At 43.5% G+C, this 20,997-nt stretch overlaps 1 protein-coding gene across 2 annotated transcripts; it reads right to left on the bottom strand.

Annotated features, from left to right (window-relative positions):
- Positions 1 to 1,769: 1,769 nt before the first annotated feature.
- Positions 1,770 to 20,598, bottom strand: LOC117538772 (inactive tyrosine-protein kinase PRAG1). 2 transcript variants are annotated; one of them, XM_034204649.1, is made up of 6 exons: positions 20,380 to 20,598; positions 16,616 to 16,959; positions 14,839 to 16,529; positions 7,688 to 7,851; positions 5,710 to 6,476; positions 1,770 to 4,251 (listed from the first exon to the last, which is right to left on the bottom strand). In XM_034204649.1, the coding sequence occupies exons 2-6, from the start codon at positions 16,883 to 16,885 to the stop codon at positions 3,100 to 3,102; spliced, it is 4,044 nt and encodes a 1,347-aa protein (XP_034060540.1). In that variant the 5' UTR covers positions 16,886 to 16,959; positions 20,380 to 20,598; the 3' UTR covers positions 1,770 to 3,099. The 2 variants fall into 2 exon arrangements, with proteins under 2 accessions (XP_034060540.1, XP_034060548.1); XM_034204657.1 differs by having other exon boundaries at positions 7,706 to 7,851.
- Between the last annotated feature and the right edge of the window lie 399 nt (positions 20,599 to 20,997).

Genomic DNA, 20,997 nt, shown 5'->3' with positions numbered 1-20,997 from the left:
AGCTGTTGATGTTACTGAGTAAGCACAATAACAAGATCACACAAATAATTCAGGTATTGAATTCAGCCATCTTTCATTTTATTATATACAGATATTCTTACTGTCATGTCAATATGTTTATTGTGAAAAAGGCCTGGGTAAAGGGACTGACATATATCCTACACATAATCTGCCTAATGCAGTTCCTGTCGCAGTAGGTGCTTCACCGTAGTGGGCAAATAGTTGCAGGTCAAACCCTCGTACCAGGAGAGCAAGGACACAGACGGGCAACAATCCTAGCTGGTCTACAACGCCATTGACCTCCATTTTGCTGACATATGACATACTAATATAATGAGAAAAGTCAGAGTATAGCATTTCAAAATAATAACAAAAATAGTCATAGTTCAGTATGTTGAAATAAATGAGAAAACCTCAGTATAGTATGTCGAGAAAAAAGTCAGAGTATAGCATTTAGAAAAAATATAGAAAACGTCATAGTATGTCAAAAAAGGGAATAGTATTTCAAAACATTTGGAAAAACGTTATAGTGTAGTATATAAAAAAAAGAATAGTATAGTATGTTGAAAAATTGTTTATAATAGTTATTGAATAGTATGGCAAATCAAGTCATAGTTTAGCATGTTGAAAAATAGGAAATAAATGACATAGTATAGTAAGTTGAAATAGTCATAGTATGTCGAAATGTATTATCACAAAAAGTGTCTCAAAAAAGTTAATCATATAAAAAAAGTCATTAAAAGTCATAATATATAAAAAAGGTCACAAATAAGTCATAGTGTGCTATCATGACGAATAAGTAATTGTACAGGATTTCATAAAAAAATAAATGGAATAGAAAAAATGTCACAGTATAGTATGGTATGCAACCTCCTGACCTGTGTTCACTGAAAAAGAAGGAAGCCTTGCTGTCTTTCAGATTCTCATTCAACAGGCTGCTTCACCCAGTGTGTGTGTGTGTGTGTGTGTGTGTGTGTGTGTGTGTGTGTGTGTGTGTGTGTGTGTGTGTGTGTGTGTGTGTGTGTGTGTGTGTGTGTATGTGTGAACGAGAGAGGGGTACGGAGACTCACTGCGTTCCTGGAAATGCCGTTCCATTGGTCAAAACACCATAGCAACATAGTTCCACCTATGACAAGGGAGCAGCCAGCGGTTTTCAAGGAGCGATGTGGAGTAGAAAGCTACATGGTGGAGGATTTGGGCGGGGGGATTGGAAGTCTGGGGTCTGGTTTGGCCTGAGGCTCCGAAATTGAGATTCCACAACACGTACAACCTGTTGTGTTGCTCCCTGCAAAGCCTCTCCGTCTCCCATGCAACAGCAGATGCTTCTTTTTCAAGCGTTGTTTGGCTCTTTCTCACTATTCTTTTCCTGGTTCAATAAATAGCTTTAATCCCTGCGCAAAAGGCTACTGCATTTTCTGTATATTCACTGGTGGGTACAGCGTTTTTTTTATCCTGCATTCACAATAGATGCCACACTGCCTTGCATAATCAATTTATTCAAGACAGAGTAAAACAAGACACATAACAAAGTCTAAGTTACTTTGTATGCAGTAGTGCTCATGTTGTACATCCAAGACTTTCTTTCACACAACATGAGGACACGACTCAAACAAAGCCCTCATTTCCTGTTAATCTCAAGTTAAGAAAAAAATAAATACATCATTTTTTCTTCATGTAGGAGTGTTAAAGTTTTGCAGGCACAGCTGGTCATTCAAACTCAATATTAAGCCCAATTATGAAATACAAAAAAAGATCAAAACACCAGATTATACTGTGAGAAAATATATGCACAGTTTATTGATAGATGCAAATAGGTGAGGCACACACAAAATAATTCTAATCAATAATGTATTAGTTGTGAGTTCTGACTACGTGTTTTGTCTGCAACATTAGGAACATCAGTCGGGCTGAAACCTGGTGCAGGCTGTAAAATTCTTGACTTTATTAGGAAATTCTTTGTCCAGATAATATTCCCATGAACTCGAGGCCTTCTCTGCAGCCTTCATGGGACGCAGTATGCAAAAACAAACAACTGGATAATCCACAAATGAAAATAAACAGAGACATTCCAGTGACTACTACAGGATAACAAATTATTTCATAAATAGATTTTTAACTGCTGCTCTTATTCATGGCTTTTTAAGACCTGCTTGGGCTCATTTTCTAATATCATCTACAAATCACTGTACAAAGTTGTTTCGGGAACATTCGGTGAAAGGCCAGTTTCACAAAGGACGAACGATCTGCAATATTTACATTTGGAGTCACTGTAACATATACAAAGAACAAAAGGCACTGCGACAAAAGTCAAAACATTTAATGCTACAAGTAAGAGTAAGGTAAAACTGGGCATCCATTCAATAGAACATACGCTAACGTTGCCAATAGTTTTGTCAATCCAATTCATATTGAGTCACACACATTGCTGTCTAACAAAACGTATGCCACTAGTACACCAGTGTAACTTTCTGTGGATTTGGTTAAAGAAAAGTTTGTATTGTTTACACAGTATACAGTACAGCACTATGTGCTCATGAAAAAACATGACAGAGAAGGTGCAACAGTGTAAGTCTGCTAGTGACCTCATATCTTTTTTTATTTATTCAAAGTTAGCTGCACAGTTATTTAGACACGACACAGCATTACTCTGCAAAGCTAGCTGACGTTATGAATGGTTAGCCTCTTCTTATCGGGTGAGATGTCTTTTATTTTAATAAATACTCACAATACAGTGTCAAACATGAAACTTTGGTAAGTGTATTATCGGATTATGCATACTGTCCATATTGATCAAAGCGATTTTAGTCGATAAGCGAATGTTTAATGATTTTGTCCGTCATGTCTGACTGTTACAAGAATATTTAGAAATAGTTAACAGGTAATGTCTTTGCCATGTTGCCAGTCTGTAGCAGGATCGTGTTTGTAAAAGAGTGGACGGTTAGGTTGATGCATGGCTCTTCAGCATGCAGCGCAAACAGGTGGGCAGGTTCACAGTGTCTCCCATCCATAGTGTCTAGACATTACCTTTGTTATTGGTCTTTCTCATACACACATTCACGCATTCCTTCTAATCAACTCACACACCTTTTAAAGTGGACATCACTTCAGTGAGTAGAGCAGCTCCGCAGTGTGGCAGAGAGACAGAGGGTGAGCCGAGGAAAAGTACTGACAGCAGAGCCAGTCCTCCAGCTCTGCGTTCCTCTCGGGCTCCAGGGAGCGCTCTGCGAACTTCATCATCAGCAGAGCCCGCTTCACGTCCAGCCAGTTCAGGAGACCCTCGTGTCGGGCTCCATCAACAAAGCCAACCCCCTGTCCCTGCCTCTCTCGCTGCTGCTGCTCCATCAGGTCCTTCCGGGGGCCCCACAGCAGGCTCTGCAGGATGCGCTTGGCCTCCTGGATGTGGATGCGTTTGATGGGGTCCGGTTGGAGCAGGAGCTGCGCCAGCCTCTGGAGGCCGGCGGAGTAAAGAGACACGGAGGGGATGGGGGGCAGCTCCTCGCAGCGGTAATCTTGTTCCTTCAGAGCTGGACTCACCTCAAAGGGGTTGGCTTGGTGGAGGAGTTCGTAGATCAAGATGCCTGTCTGGAACTCGTCGAATTTCCGATACTGGGCTGCTGACACGATCTCAGGAGCCAATCTGGCGTGGTCGCGTTTGAAGCGAGGGTCCACGCTTGTTGAGGCCGCGTCCTCAGAGGAGCGACGCTTGGCCTTAGCGAAGTTGCTGATGAGAAGCCGGGGGAGGTGACGCTGACTGTCTACGCCACTTGAACTGGTGCCGTTTTCGGAGGAGGTCTGTGGGGAGAACTGGGAGGGTCTGCGGAGATGTGGCACCAGCAGCAGGTTCTCCAGGCAGATGTCGCGATGCGTGACCCCGTGCTCCTTCAAGTGCTCCAGGCCGTGGCAGAGCTGCAGGAGGAGGAAGCACACACGGCGCTCATAGACTTCTGGCTGAGCTTTATGGAACGCCGCCCACTCCCGGACAAAGTCAGCTGCCGTGTGTCGAGGGATCTCCGGGGTGATGACCACCACTCGCTCTCGCTCTACCTGTTGGCCAGGCGCAGAGGGCTGAGGCAGCGAGGAGGCAGGTGTGCTGGGCAGAGAGACTTCATCAGAGGGCAGCATGCTCTGGGGGACACAGGCCAGGAAGTGGCCACAGTCCTGCTGCAGGTTGAAGTGGGGGGGCATACTCTGCTGCACCGACAGGCCGTAGAGATGGACCTGCTTGGCATCCGCGGAGGGACTCTTGCAAATCTGCGGAGGTATAAACACAAAGATCAGTGGGGGGAAAGGATGAAGAAAAGGAGATAAAAGGGCCAGAGGGGGGAGAGGCACATTCCACAAACAGAGCAGGAAGGGAGCCGAGCCAAGAAACACAAGAAAGGGATTGTTGTTAGTGAAGTTCCAAGGCCAATTCAGTTCCTGCTCTCATTCAAGTGAAATTAATGTCCTTCATGCAGAAAGGCTTTTTTTACCAAACTTTAGTACAGCCCTTCTTTGTCTGCAGATTCGCTAACATGCTGTGGGAAAATTCACACTTAATACAGTTCTAAAACAAACATACAAATGTTACAACTCTCATTGTGTGTTTGGGTCAGATTTCTAAACATAATCTCTTCTCAGTGATTAACTGGACTAAAATCCACTTTCATGGGGTTCAACTTTCAGCCAGGAACACACTGGTAGCACATCTGATTATAATATGATTATTTGTGCTGAATGGTCTCATACTACATGATGTGTGTTTGGTACTGAGTGTGTGTTGGCCTTGACAACAGGGGGTTGTCTGATTGTAAATCCTGCCTGGAATGTAAAGATTAATTGGGCCTGGGGATATTAAGCAAGAGTGTGGGCAGCCACGCTGTGGCACAACACATTGTACAAACAGCTGCTGCTTTGTACTACACTAATGACTTAGTTTAGGACAAAGGTTAGTGAGACTGAACCCACACCCTTCTTCCTGGTTGTTTACACTAGATGCCCTGAAGGTTTCTACTGTAGTGGGGCCATCCCATCTGTAGCCCAAGAACAAACAAGACCAGCGCCCAATTTTAATCTCCTCCTTCTATCCTCAAACTGTCAAATCCCTGCTTAAAAGATCAGTTTCAACAACAGCCGCTGTAGATTCCTTGCTCTCTTGACATCAAACTTTAAGTAGGGAGAATAAACACGATCTGTACATTACAAAAACACAGCCAACACTTGTTTACTATACTAGTGTCTAAACGTGGTTCAAATTTCAAAGCCATCTAGGAAACTCAAAGATTCATTCATCACAAACAATTGGTAACTTCTTGAAAAACTCAATGTAACAGTTAGTCTGAGGAAAAGGAAATAGTTAGAATCCCTACTATGTTCTCCAGAACCTGTTTTTGATACTATGCATGTTCTGCAAAAGCCATGCGATTTTCTTTTCATTTACCCCAACATTTTCCATTTCTGCGTGTAATTTACATTGTTGTGTGGACAATTTGGAAAAGGGCCAATTATTGAAAGATTTTTCTAGCTCTAACAACATGATTTTATTTGATAGGGTTTAAATAGACAAGTTATTTTGTTATTTTGTTTGCAACCTTCAGAAGCCGGTGACCAGCAACACCAGTTATCTCGGGTATTGCAAAAATTAATCTGGTCAAAAGACAAGGTGTTCAGGAAATGAACAAGGTTATTCTAAACAAAGTCACAATATAAGGCCTAGTATTCAGGGATTACCTTCACAGCGTATGAGTTGCTGGGGTCCGAGGCACAGGCAGCAGAGTAGTACACAGCGTCTCCTGAGTTGCAGCTGGGCTTGTTGGAGGTGAGCCTGAACAGAGACCAGTTGCTCTCCTCAAACCTAAGAGGGTTTCTCTGGGAACGAGTAAAGTGATCTTCGCATTTAAGAGCCAGGCGCCGCAGAGACTCAGCGTACAGGCCTCCCAGTTTGGAGTACACTCCCTCCCTGCTGTCTATGTTACTCAGGAGGGTCTGTAGCTGCAGGCTGGAGCCCAGATTGGCCGCAGAGCCAGGTTCTGAGGCTGAAAAGGGCACGCTGAGTTGGGGGGAGGAGGAGCAGGTGATGCTGCTCCGGCAGTGGACGCCCAGACGCCCGTGAGTTTTCAGTGGCTCATCCAGAGTCCGGGATTTCGAAGGTCGGCCTAGCGGGGTGTGGCAGCGCTCCAGAGACTCGTTAGAAGAGAAAACGGGTCGGGGGTCTATAGGGCTGGAGGGTAAACTGCAGCGGGAGCTAACATCGGCAGGACGGCACACGTTGCTCTCTGAGCCGGTGAACGGGAGACGGGGGTAGGCTCGGACAAAGGGTCTTCCGTTAGCGCTGTCTGGAGCCGACACGGTGCGGTTGACCATCTTTTTCTCTGGAAGCGGAGGTGGCGTGTTACTTAAGCTGTTTAGGAATGGGGGGTGAGGAGACCCTGGAGCTGAGGCCGCAGGACTCCTGGAGAATGGAGAGGAGCAAGACATTCGGGAAGCATCTCGAGAACCTGAGAAGAGAAAAATAATCTATATCAGCAGGTTTACTTAAAATGAAAGTTAGTATTAGTTCAGTCAGTATAGTGTATAGTTTCTAAAAGGAAAGGTTAGTGTTATTAAACGGAACAAAACTACTAAGTGGACAAAACTTCACCTCAAAAGATATATAAATTGTTAAAGAAATAGCATGTCTTTAAAAAACACATCAATCAATACAAATATGAAGTGTTAATTAGTGAGAGCCATGCTAGCTGTTACCCCTCTTCCCAGTGTTTACGTTAAGCTAAGCGAAGCTCACCAGCTGTAGCTTCGTATGGAAGAGACATTAAAAAAACAAAGCTGCCCAAACCTTTCGTTAAACTAACATAAAATAACAGGCTCAGAGACATACACAGATACAGATAGATAGCAAAGACCATTGATTCAAACAAATATCCTGCATCTCAGCATCCTTGAGTTAATTTCCTATAACCTCAAAGTATTCACAGACTCACATCCTCCTGGGTGACAGCTGTGAGTTTGATTTATTTACTACACCCCGTCTGTCACTGCCTGCTGCTCAGCCTTAGCACCAACACATACCTCGTTTCCTCAGAAGAGCTGGACATTTCCAAAATCCTAGGGTTCAAGCTGACACTCAAAACATCTTCCACTGAATTATGATCCATTTGTCAATTAAAGACTTAAAGTTGGAACTTGACATTACATTAGCGGAGGCAGATACTGAGATAATGGTGTGGTGTGCTCTCCAATAACTGCTTTCACAGAGGGGGAAGACTGTAAAGACAAAAAAAGTAGGATGTAGCCAAGCCCTTTTTCCCTCGTTATCAGAGTCCATAATTATCTCTTCAAACAACATGGCTCAGGAAGTTACAGCAATTACAAGCATCTGCACCGCGGAGGACATGTGAAGGATGCCACTCATTCTGAGCCACGTCTCAGGTTCGATGATAGTAGAAATCCTAAACTTGCGTTTTAAAAATGAACACGGGGTCAGAAAAACTGTGATGTGACTTTACAAAAGAGGAAGAGATAAGCCAATGTAAAACAATGCAGCGCTCGGTTTCCTCTTTTTACTGTTGTTGTCACTCTCGACAAAGTGCATCTTTAAAGAAATATAGTCAAACAGCGTCTGAGCAGCCATACTAACACATATTAACAAAAGCCTATGTCCGTTAAAGATGTGGAAAGGCACCAGCTTGATCAATAGAATACAAAATACCTATGATATGGTGCTCACCAGTGTCGGCAGTCAGGTTGTCATTGGAGGCGGTGGGTAGGCTGCCACTGCCCAGGCCCCTCAGAGAGGAGGGGGGGCTCTCAGCAGACCCTTGTTGGCTGCAGCGGTCCAGCTCCATGTTGCTGCCACTCATCTTACCGCACACTCTGTCATGGAGAAAATAACACGGTGAATTTGATAGGACAAACAGACATGCAGTCAAACCATATATTGTGTATATCTGTTCCGTGCCTGTATTGCTGATGTCATTGCCCAAAAAAATGTTAAGCCAAGTTTAGCATCCACTGGTCTGTAGGCTTTCTGCTGAAAGAGATCTGTCCATAAATGTGGAACAACTCTACTTCCCCTTGATGTTTTCTTATCAGCACTATGTTATTCTAATGAATCCACGTAAAACAGCACACTGTTTCATTTTAAATGACGAACAAGTAAAGGTTGAGGAGTAGTTCCACTTCCTTGTTCAAGGACCACTTCTTGTTTTTGTCATGATTCATAGCTGCAACAAACAACGACTAAATCCTCTCATGGCATGTTATGATTCTATCAGATATGGCAGTGTTGCTTGTTTCGTTTTTGGCTCACAGCACGAGTGATACCTGGCCCCTTAAGTGAGACTAAGTAACTATTTGGATAAACATCACACACTGTGGCCACGAGGCGCATTGCAGGATAATGGCACTTTGAATGGTCCTACATTTCCCAAGATTCACTGGACTTAAAGTGGACCTATCATGCTATATTTGAATAATATATTGTAGGGCCATACCTATATAAAACATGTCTGTGACGTTTTTTTTTCAAAATACCAAACAGATCATGCATTTTAGCCTCCTTTCGCTCTATTCCAGCCCTGTCTTCACAAGGGCTGATTCTGTGGCAAATGAGCTGCAGCTGACCACGCCCCCCTGCAAAGGATGGGGGCGTCATGTTACCATGCTGTTACCATGCTGTTACCATGCCAAGCAACCTCTCATTCCCCTGATAGGTGGACAGTTGCCCATATAGGCGGAGCTCCCTGTTTCTGACGTCAGAACAATTTCAAATCTGTATCAGTCTGTATCAGATCCGTTGCAGCCCCGTTTTTAGAGATTTGGGTATGGAGGAAAAGAGAGAGGGTTGTGTTTTCTGACACTTGGTGAGTGCCCTGACACACCGGGGACACATATTATAAAAGACGTACAAAAGTGCATTTTGCATGATAGGTCCCCTTTAAGATTCTATAAAGAGGGATTTACGCAATCAAAGTCTGTTAACAGGTCTGAACTGAAGTAGTGCTTCATTTATTAAAACAATTTGGGTAAAGCTGTGTATTGCTCCAGAGAGAGCAGTGCAAAGTGTGATAAACTGTCTCAAGTGATCTAAAGACTACTAGAACACATTTAATATTAAAGCAGAAATACAAGGGGGATAATAAAGACAGCAAAGATATATCCACAGTAGATCACATGAGCTACCTTAGTGTTACCAGACTAAAGCTGTGGTTAGCCTCTTTGAAGCTAGCCACAACCTTTGCTTCATGTCATTTCCCATCCCTCTGAACCTTGTTTCCTGTCATCTCTGTACTGCAGACTATAAATAAAGCCATTAAAATATAGTTTTAAGAGATGCGGCAACGGAAACCCTGAGTATATCGAATCAAGTGTTGTGTCATTGCTTATCCATCTATCCTTTTACTGTAAAAGATAGATTGTGTTCTTTCTTTTTTGAAAGTTACATAACCTTGCTTTAATTGTTTTCTCTTAGGAAAAAGCAGCTTTTTATCCTTCTTGCTTGGTGTTCCTGACTGCCATGATGGCCACGTATAGTACCAATGAAAACTGTGCATGAGCAGACTTCCTAATCAAGGTGACCAATTAGGCTGAGTGGCAGCCATTCACTTGTCTCATTATACCCGCTAATGGCCATCTCTTCATCTCTCTATCCTCTTCCATCACAAAATGACTCCTCTACCCATTTATCTGCTTCCCCCCCAACTTTAATTTAACCGTAAATCAGCAGAACAACAGACGGGGAGGAGAGGAGAGGAGCACAGGAGGAGACAAAGGGTTAGGTATTCTCTGTGGGCATTTAGCTCAAGGATCAGCTATCGTTTTACAGACAAAAGATCGGTGATGAAAGGCAGTGGAAACGCTGAGGCGGATGAAAAATTATAATGGGCGAAGGCATTATGAGTCCATATGCATGTGTGCGCGTCTCACTCTAGATCGCTCAGATTTGTATCCAAAATATGAGATTTTCCTTGGTGGAGGAATGTCATGGCTCTCGTCCTGCGGGAGGATGTGCACGGATGAAGCTTCTGAGCAAGGGCACGCAAAAAAGACCTTGACTTAGATTAGGACTGTGTGGAATCATTTACAAACGCTTAAATAGCCATTTGGGGTATCTAATGTATGATTATATTCATTATGAATTCATCTAGAGAACATTTTCTGATTGACTGATTCCTTTGTTGGTATAATACATGTCAGAAATTACTTGAGTCTGTCAATTTGAATCATTTGAAACCCAAATATATTATGTTTATTGAAAAAGGCAAGGTATTGATTGCAAATAATATGCTGTTAACTTGACTTTTAAAACTACAAATACTTGTTATCTAAAACCCGATCGACAGTGGATTAAAATGATTTTATTTTTAACTGAAGGAAAAATTCCAAAATCATGTTGTCAGTACCCAAAAAAAGCATCCTTCACTACAGTTGTATCCCTCTACATGGAATGCCAGGTTTTAGACTAAACATCTTTTCATAAAAACATCTTAATTGCTTATTTCCTGTGAATCTATCGACTAATTTCCTTTGCTAAAACAAAGTCTACGTGAGATATGACCGGCCCACTGAACCCACTGCAATCAGCCCGGCAGTAACCCAGTTTAGAATGTAAACAATCATGCCACCCCCAAGACGTGTGTGTGTGTGTGTGTGTGTGTGTGTGTGTGTGTGTGTGTGTGTGTGTGTGTGTGTGTGTGTGTGTGTGTGTGTGTGTGTGTGCGTGTGTGTGTGTGTGTGTGCATGTGTTATTAATAAAGCCGTCTGTGAGGAGCTTGGGGAGTTTAAAAAAAAAGGGATCGGATAGGAGTTACAGCTAAGTAGCTACAGATAGCAGTGTGACTGTAAAATTAGACCAACACTATACTGCAGTGTTGTTGTTGATGATGATGATGATCAGGTTCTCACCACTGGTTTCACTTCCTGACTCTTATTTAAATCTTTCTGTGTCGTGAATTTAGAAAATATGTTGACTTATAAGTGTGTATTGCTACTTTAGGCAGAAATGCAGGCTAATTCAGAATGTACTGTCTAAGTGTTTCCACATCCTTTAAGAAGACCAGAAGGAGGGTTTTAGATGAGACACAGGAAATGACTGTATGTGTGGTTCTGTTGTATCAAATATGTTATGTGCTCTTTAAATACATAAACACACAAAGGGTAGCATTATTGCATTGCTGTTATATGGGATCATTAAATACCATGCATGTGTGTTTGTTATTGTGCAACCTCTGTACGTTACACAGTGCAGAGAAGAATGGCATGCATTGTCTCTTTCCACATCATTGTGGGATATACCATGGCTATATGGTCATATAAAGCATGTCTTTGAAACAAAGTGTTTGACACGGATCCTCGTTATCTTCTGTAAACTCCTCCAGCCCTACCTTGTTATCTTCTTCTGACGGCTATCTCTTTCCCTTATTCAGTAGAAGCCACTTTTCTTTATTATCCCTACTACACATAAAGTAACACACTTTGTTCTGAATAATTTTCACTAACTATTTGAAAATTACCAATCGAATAAAATAAAAATAAATAAAAGATAATCTAAGTAGGAAAAGGAAAGACGAGCAAATGACAGGATGTGACTGAGGGGGGAAATAAACTAAAAAGCAAAGAAAATATGCCATCAGCCACTATATAATTCAAAGCCACTTCTCACTCCGACTACCGAGCGATTGAGGTGTGAAAACCAGCCTCTGTGGTGCCCTGCGGAAAGAAACCCACTTAATTGCAACCATTTTCCTTCAAAAACAAGAAGATCAGCACTTCTCTTCACTAGTGTTATGATAGATCATTATAGTGTAAGATGCTATCAGGTGCCTACCTCATGCTGAACAGGCCAAGGTCCTTGTTGGGCTGGCGGCACCAAATGCCCCTGGATCAGACTGGAGTCTCTCTAAAGCCCCGACATGTATAGTAACACAACCCTGGCTCCACACGAGTCATACGTGTATTTAAAGTCCCTCAGCAGGAAAGCAACAGCACCCATTAGATGCGCAAAATAAAAGCACTCGTATCTCATTTATAGAATCCGCTCATTGACCTGGTTGTTAACTTTGGACGGCAACAAGATGCTATCTGTTCTGCTGCATAGAAGGGATCAGGACGGCTCTGCGGAGGGAGGGGGGGGTGCGTCTTGGAGCGATAGTCAAACTCAGTGGACTTGAATCCACATAGCTGATCTATAGATTCTACTTCTACTGGTGGCAATCGACTGCCAGACTGGGACAGTTTGCGAGTTGCCAGGGGCAACAATCTGTTCACTAAAGCCCCTCCTTGTATGCAAGTAACCTTCACTGACCGGTGTGACACGCCTTCCCTCTAAAAGAACACACACACACACACACACACACACACACACACACACACCACACACACACACACACACACACACACACACACACACACACACACACACACACACACACACACACACACACACACACACACACACACACACACACACACACACACACACACACACACACACACACACACACACACACACACACACACACACACACACACACACACACACACACACACACACACACACACACACACACACACACACACACACACACACACACACACACACACACACACACACACACACACACACACACACACACACACACACACACACACACACACACACACACACACACACACACACACACACACACACACACACACACACACGATATGTAGGTTGACCTGTTACGAGGAATAAAGAACTGTTTCTCACTGTGATTACAGGCTCTGTGAAGCAGCTTTTTCAAACCATCTGTGGCTTCTAAATGATTCAGCACATCAAATTGCTGCTTCACAGGCTGCATGTACACACGTGTATTTCTATTGTGAATATCCCCCATTTATGCCACACACAGCACTCCTTTTTTGTCAATAATACATATTTTCATGAAGATTTGATTGCTTTGCAGCAACAATTTAGCTTCAGATTCCCTGCAACACATTTCCACACTTGTTGATTGAATACACTAAACCCGCCAATAGACTGGGAAAGCCACAACTGTCACTGGCTGGCTCGAGGCGCTCCCACGTGTGTCTCACAAGGTGTATTTGTATCAGTGCAGAATGTAGGCAACGTCATAACAGGAGAGATGGGCCCTTACTAGAATTACCACAAACATAAGGGCCCTTGAAATGTGATCAGCAATCTGTGTTTTTGACAGTAAAACACTCCCACTTAGTTTGTGCTGACACAAGCAGCTCAAGAAGGCACAACATCTGTTTGCCTTGAGGAAGTCACAGTGTTTTACACCTCATTGCGGCGTCTCAGACTAAGCAACGTTTATTTTGGGGAGATCATTTTGATGTTCTAATAACTGCAACACAAGGCCTCTTCTCTGTTTGTGCTTTGGTGTAGCTGACTCAGACAGCACAGTGTATTCTTAGCTTCATGCAGACTCAGGTTAAAGCATGTGCAAATGTTACTGCTAATAAATCCTAGCAGCACTGAGTACAGTGGGTCAACATAGTTACACTTCACAAGGCTCGAACAAAGGTGAACATTTCGAATCCTGCAAATCCCGGAAGTGATGGAATTAAAGACTGTTTCTAAGCCTTAAGAATAACCAGCACATGTAAACATCAAGAACTAAAAGCTCATGCCAACAGTTTCGTGTTCATTTCGCAAACCAAAACTATGACTAAGCAAGTTCGTCAATAATCCTTTTTTCCATGACTAAGACCAACCTCATTAAACACTGAAATGTAGTTTAAATAATTAAAAACTGTTCTACAATCTCTATTTATATTTTGTAAGTCCTGAGTTTGCTTCTTTTTTACAGTTCTGTCTATTGTGCTTCAGCTTAAACAAATTGACACAGCAGGGGACTATTTAACAGACCCATTTTGTGTGTTAATTAGAATTGAAAAAGTCACATTACTAGCATGAATGGAACAAGGCATGCATTGAGGAATATCCCGGGACAGTTGAATGATCACAAGCAGCAGAATGGAGGCTGATTCAAGGCTGAATAATGATGCAATGAAAGGAGAAGGCACAGTAAGATTCACACAGTAGTAAGATGCATGCATGTGCACTGTCACAGGCAGTAAAGTATAGCTTATATTACATAAGCAGCACAAACACTATATATAATACTGTCCCATCTGAGAGCAAAACCCATCTATGCATTTAGACTAAGTGCATGTTGAAAGTGCTGAATTACTGAATAATGAGACCATAGTGCCATGACTGAATTACAGTCCCAATAGTTTTAATGCAGTCCCAGGTAGGAGAAGCACGCAAAGATGTGCTATAATGGGCATTTCATGTCTGATAAATGCATAGCATTCCTCTCACAGCAAGTGTTTAGTGTACTAGTGTGTAATTAAACCTCTATTTGAGTTTTTCTTTAACATAGCTGCCTTTTCGTGAACAATATGTAAGACCAACCCTTCCACAAAATTGTATTTACAGTGCTAGAGTATGAAGAGAAATGTACAAAAGGGACATTGTGGAAAATTCCTTGTTTGAAACGCTGAATCGATTTAGCAGCATTGAACAAAGTTTTAAAAGATTGTCATAAAAAACTGTTAGTGACGAGAAAAAAAAGGTTGAAGCTCAATCAGGACGTCATGATTAAAAAAAGTCTCTTATCTTATTTATCTCCAAATTCTAATGACCGGTTTTGTCATTTCCTTTGACATCTTACTGCTAACATGATATCCGAAGAAAGTTCATTAATAATGATAATAATAATAATCATGTATTTTCCAGAGATTAATCAAATACAGTCCTACCCAGATACAGAACAAGTGCTCTGTCATTCTTTTGGTTAATAATGGAATGTTAAACAGCCAAATTAAAAAGGTATTTGTTGTTCTTACCTGTGCAGTTTCTTAGGTGGGGGAGGAGGAGGATTGGGCTCATTGTTGGCAGATCCCCTCGCTGCCAGCAGCTCTGATGAGCCGCCATGATACGGTTGCTTGGACGGCATGCTCCCGTTATGCTTGCCCTCCTCCTCTGCACCGGTGCCCTCAGTCTCCCCCTGACAGGCACCATTGTCGGGGGCAGCTGGGGGGGCCGTGCCTGGCTCTGTCACCGAAGGGGGGCTGCTGTGGGCCTTGCAGTCCCTGGCCTCCTTCCAGACAGCGGCACCATTGACCAGGCCCGTCACCCGAGATGCTGTCCCTGGGTTAGGTGCCAACTTCTTCTTCTCCCCCTCTTTCCGCTCCCTCTCATCCTCCTCCTCTTCTTCCTCGATGCGGCAGTTCCAGCCAGAACTGTGGTGGTGGGGCTTGTGCCAGCGTTCGGACGATGCTGAACTGTGGTTCTCCGTGTGGACCTTGAAGTGGCCCTCTCGAGCAGAAACTAGGAAAAGCATGGGGAGTTCAGGGAGGGGGACCGGAGACGAGAAGGACGGCGAGAGGCTGGAAGTGCTTAATCTGGGGAGATCAGGAAGAGGGACTGGAGACGAGATGGACGGCGAGAGGCTGGAGGCGCCTAGTTTTGGGGAGCGGCTGGTCCTTTTCGGGGGAATGGGTGGGCTGGACTGAGGCTTTGGGTGGAAAGTTGGGGTAAGGCTGGCTTCTGTGAGCAAAGAAGGTGAGCTGTGGCTGGGGCTGGGCCAGCGAAAGGCCGGGCTAGTGGGGTCTTTGCGTGCTGTGGGGCTGAAGTGGCATTGGGTGCTAATGGCTGAATCTGGACTGCTCAGGAAGAAAGTCCTGTTGTTCTCCTCTGAGTGAGTTGCCATTACAGTGATGGTGGCCCGTTGACTCTGTCCCAAAAGCTCAGAGCCCTGGGATAAGTTCTTAGTCTGGTTTGGGGACACAGGATTGGATTGTACCCCATTTTCTTGCGGCCTGCGCTTTTTCTTGGTGCTCTCAGCATAAATGGGTTCTGAGTCATTAGGAGAGTTGGGATCTGACTCTGAGCGTCCCATTGCAGGTGGGCTCCCTGACCGGACTGAATCTGTACTACTACGATAGGAAGAAGAGGAGTCCGATAGGCTGGTTTGTCCAGACAGGGCGGGAGGAGAGTGGAGGGATAGTGGGGGGTTATGGCAAATGGTGTCCACACTTAAGGCTTTGGCGAGGAAAGGGGTAGAAGTGCTTGATATCTTAGCAGTAACGGAAGCAGTACTCTCACTGCTGAAACCGTTACTATGACCCCTGGAAGGGACAATATCCAGAGCAAAAGGTATCTCCACAGATGCCTGGTCAGTGTCCTGAAGAGTTGCCCTGGTAGTCACACTAATTCCATTATAAGTGCTCTTGGTTCTAGTGGTGGTTGTATTCTGCTGCCTACAGGTGTCTCCATTAGCATTCTTCAAACACGGAGAGCCTCTACCCTCCTCCTGGGTGACAAAGATGTTGCTGATGATCATAGAGTCTTTAGGCAGGTGACTGGGCGATAAAGAATCCAGGGAAATGCAGTTGTTGTAGTCCTTCTTTGTTTCAGGACTCTGAAGAACTGCATCCCTATGGGCCTTGTTGCAGCCGTTACTATCAATGTATAGAGACGACAGGTCTAAGAGCTTCCTCAGGCCCAAACGCTCAACTGGGCTCTTCGTCTTCTCCTGAAACATACACAAGAACATGCGTTAAATAACAGATGCATCATTATGGGCAGGAATAGAATACTTTTAGATGAACAGAGGATTACCTGCTCTATGTTCATGTTGATATCAATCAAAGACTCGTTGGTGTCGAGGCTCATCATAGTTGGTTTGACAGCGATGGTTGGCTTGCTGTAGGGTGAAGGCGATGTTACTCCAGTTTCTTCATCGCCTCCCAGGATGCTCTTCAAACAAGCAGCTGGCACACTGCCATCCAGGCCGCCGACAGTCTTGTGGTGCGCACTCAGCGGGTGGAAGCAGTTCTTACAAGAGCCGGGTTTCCACACGTGTTCTGCAAAGTCGCTGCACGCTGACATCTTTGGTTTGCTAAATCAGGTTCGTCAGAAGTGGCTGTTGAGTGATGTGGAAGATACCGGATGAAGCGTCATGGCTGGCACACAGAAGGTTGCAACGTCACAAGTTGTTGATCACAAGGCAGTATGTAGAGGACAGAGAACAATGGGAAACATTGTTAATAGAATGAAGATAATACATCTTTGTAACTTTTGTTATGACCATAACATAATCACAATCCCATGTTTCTTTGTGACCAAGTTAAGCTGTTTGCATAGGAACTGTCTAAAAATACAATTAAATTAGAAGGATCAGTATCGGAGAGAAAAGTAATACCAGTTTTGTTGTTTTAATTTGTTTTCACCCGAGACATATTAGGAAATTCAAACAGAAAAAGAGGGTATGTTACTTTTTCTTTTCGAAAGTGTTAATATAGTGATGAGTGAGTCCAGGCTGACAAGTGTCTCAGAGCTCACAGAGGACCCCCATTAGGATTTAAGTGTCATCCGCGGGAGTAATTTAAGAAGACCTGATGTGTGCTCTGCTACTTGTTCCCATGGCTTCCTAAATTAGAGGGTATGTGGTTTCTGTTCAACCAAAGGGTCTGTCGGTGAAAGCCAAGTGACATAAAAGCCCCCCCCGAGTCCTCTGCAGCCCCCGAAATGCTAGAAGAAGACGGAGGAGCCTCAAGCATCCCAGAGGTCGGAATGCCAGGAATGTCTAAAGGCGCAAGTCTCACTAGGGTGAATCTTACACCGACGACAACCTCCCATCCCCCTTCCACACAGACCTCCAACAACACCAAACACAACACACACACACACACACACACACACACACACACACACACACACACACACACACACACACACACACACACACACACACACACACACACACACACACACACACACAACACACACACACACACACACACACACACACACACACACACACACACACACCACACACACACACACACACACACACACACACACACACACACACACACACACACACACACACACACACACACACCACACACACACACACACACACACACACACCACACACACACACACACACACACACACACACACACACACACACACACACACACACACACACACACACACACACACACACCTGTGTGTCCTGTTTAACTGAACTGACAGTGAGAAGATCAACACCGTTTCAGAAAGATCATTTGTTTCCTTGCATCTGGGTGTCCCTCTTTGTACACAGTCTTAATTGCCTCTCAACAAGGTGCTGCTATGACACATGGGGCAACATTAGCGCACTATCTAGACTCATTATCATAAAAAACATGAGAAAGCAGGAGGTTGAAAATGTACTCTACTAAAACAAATAAAAGGGGGTGATATATGCAACCTGATTACCTACATTTGTCTTATTTCGGGCATTTAGTTCGCAGTGATTCCTGATTTTGCATTGACTAAAATACAAGAACAGACAAATGAATGCTTTTTCTTAAAACTCATTGCTCTAGTATTACAACCTTTTCAATCTACTAATCTGTAGGTATTAAGCATTTCCTGCTGGTGAAGATAATGCACATTTGTTTCTGTCTGACTCAGGTTGAGCAGGAAAGCACCCACTATTTCACTGTTTGTTTAACCGTTCCTGCGACAACAGAGGAAAAGGAGCCTTGCCTAACATCTTATGGCATTGTGCATGAGTCACATGAAGCGATGACTGATCATTGGACTGCTGAGCCTGTAGACAACAGACTGACTGCCACTCAAGAACATGTCTAGGGGGTTAATGGGACAATCAGTCAATAACAGAACATTATCATGGTGTATTTAATACGTTAGGATATAACTAACAGGGGCAATTTAGTCTTTATTGTTCCACTTTCCCTGCAGGGGATAAAAAAACAAAACAAAAACAGAAGTTGACATGAGGGAATTCAGTTTTAATTGGAATGTCAGACGGTAAATATTTTCTGTATTTCCAGAGAAAACAGAGCCATCTCCACCTCAAGTTATTCTACTTCTTGTTTACATGTTCATCCTGGCTTGTTTAAACAGAGATAGACCCTGCTGTCTACATTCCCCACACCTTCTCAAGCTCAAGGTTCAATATTTCTCACTTCCTCTTGTAAAAACACACACAGGGCATAACCACGAGAAATTCAGCCACATGACAGAATTCAAGGCCTGCCTTCAATCAAAACAAAACACAGACTATGAAAAATGTCTCATGAACATGTTAGAAGTCGGGTTCTGGAAAAAATATGAAGAATGCAAAGGAAAAATGACTTGGGGTTGGATGACAGTCTGGTGTGAAATTGTGAGCATTGAAGTCACCAGGCATGTACCCATGACCTCTGTACATCATGCAAAGTGACCTGGCCACTAGATGTCTCAAAAAATCACACTTGATCCGCTTGTGAAATTTAAACCCACTACCCTAATGTGTGGGAGTCTGAACATAATACCCTTAGACTAAAAGCCAAATTGTCAGTTTCCCTTGAGATCACAAAACTAGGTATTTGCTTTGAGCTAACAAGTTGTTATGCATAGAGGTTGAGGAATGCAGTCAGGGTGCAATGTTAGACTGGATGGCAACAGTTTAAATAGCCCAGAGATATGGAGAGCAAGAGGAGTATAATTAAGGTAAAGGTTAGAGGGCTTATCAACACTCAACAGCTGGTAAAACTGTACTTTGTCGGAATCCTTGCAGGACACATTTGACCCCCCTAAACACACCAGCACAAACAGCATTGGGGACAGATTTGATGAAGTACAGGTCATCTGATGGTTATTTTTCTTGGGTTACTGTAACATAATGCATGATGCTATCCTGTTTTAATGTGCCATGCCAAAAAACGGCCTATACACTTGAATGAATGAAATGCCTACAGACTGACAGCCATTTATAAACAGAATAATTAGACAACCTATAGTCCATATTACGGTCTGATAACCAGGTCAGTGTGTAGTCACCCACTTTGAATACAAATGCTTTCAGGAGCAACATTTGTCACGCTTGCCTCACTCACAGCCCATTCATTCATTCATAGGGGGGCACAACCTGTTTTTCAATACTCAAAGGGATTTCCGCCAACACTTGTAAACTTCTGACAAAGATCTCACAACTTCCGCCTTACAGCCAGTGATTTAAATGTATGGTAGCATGTTAAGTAAACACACATTTAACATAACATACACACCCCATGTGTTTAGGCTTAAGCTTCCTTTTTTAGATTTGATATGAAGATGTGGCAAAACACTTGTCTCGCCTGTAGCCAAGTCTGGTTTAGAACACGGTATTGTCGCATTTAAATCATTTATGTCCGCGAGCCTGAGGGATATAGCAAAAAAAAACAACCGCTGTTGTACCTGCTTTCATTCAACACATAATTGGTCAACGTAACTATGGCTTAATATACATCGAAAAACCAACACAATATAAAAATAAACATAAAGGCTACAATGTAACCATGCTAAAGTAGCCAAGGTTATCTCGTGCCTATTGACTGGCTGCTTACCTGCTTGGACTTTCTCTTCCCTGGCAACACAAAAGCCCTCCAAAAAAAAGACACAAAATAATTCAACAACACAACTGTGTCGTAGCTGCTCTTCTATTTCCCGCAGATATCCTCCTGTCTTCAGGTATCCCACATGCGACAAGTCAATAACCAGGAGGCTGTGTCGCTGCTGCAGGCTGTTCTCGGCTCTTGCTGCTGCTGCTGTTGCACCGTGCAGAGGTGGAGTGAGGCGGAGCAGAGCCCTCTGCAGCAGCGTGGAGAGCACAAGGAGGTGGGAGGAGCTCAAACCAGCGGCCACTCTCACAGATTTTCATTAAAGGTCCCCTATTATACTGTGTTTCATCAATATATTTTAGGTCTCAGTTATATATATATAAAACATGTCTATGAAGTGTTTGGCTCCAATTACCAAACATATCAGCCATTGTAGCATGCCATAAACCCCTCTGTTTCAGCCCTGTTTCAAAAGTGCTGATTCTCTGTCTGTTACTTTAGAGGAACATAAGGAGCCACTCCCCACGCCCCTCTGCGTGATATTCGGTTAAAAAAAACACAGGTGCTCTAGGAGGAGATTCAGGTGAAAAGGTGGTTACCTTGGTTGGTTATTGGCTAATGGTT

Source organism: Gymnodraco acuticeps, unplaced genomic scaffold, assembly GCF_902827175.1.
Source record: "Gymnodraco acuticeps unplaced genomic scaffold, fGymAcu1.1, whole genome shotgun sequence".
Classification (NCBI taxonomy): Eukaryota; Metazoa; Chordata; class Actinopteri; order Perciformes; family Bathydraconidae; genus Gymnodraco; species Gymnodraco acuticeps.
Note: the sequence above shows the minus strand (reverse complement) of the source record. Positions and strands in the feature narration are given on the sequence as shown.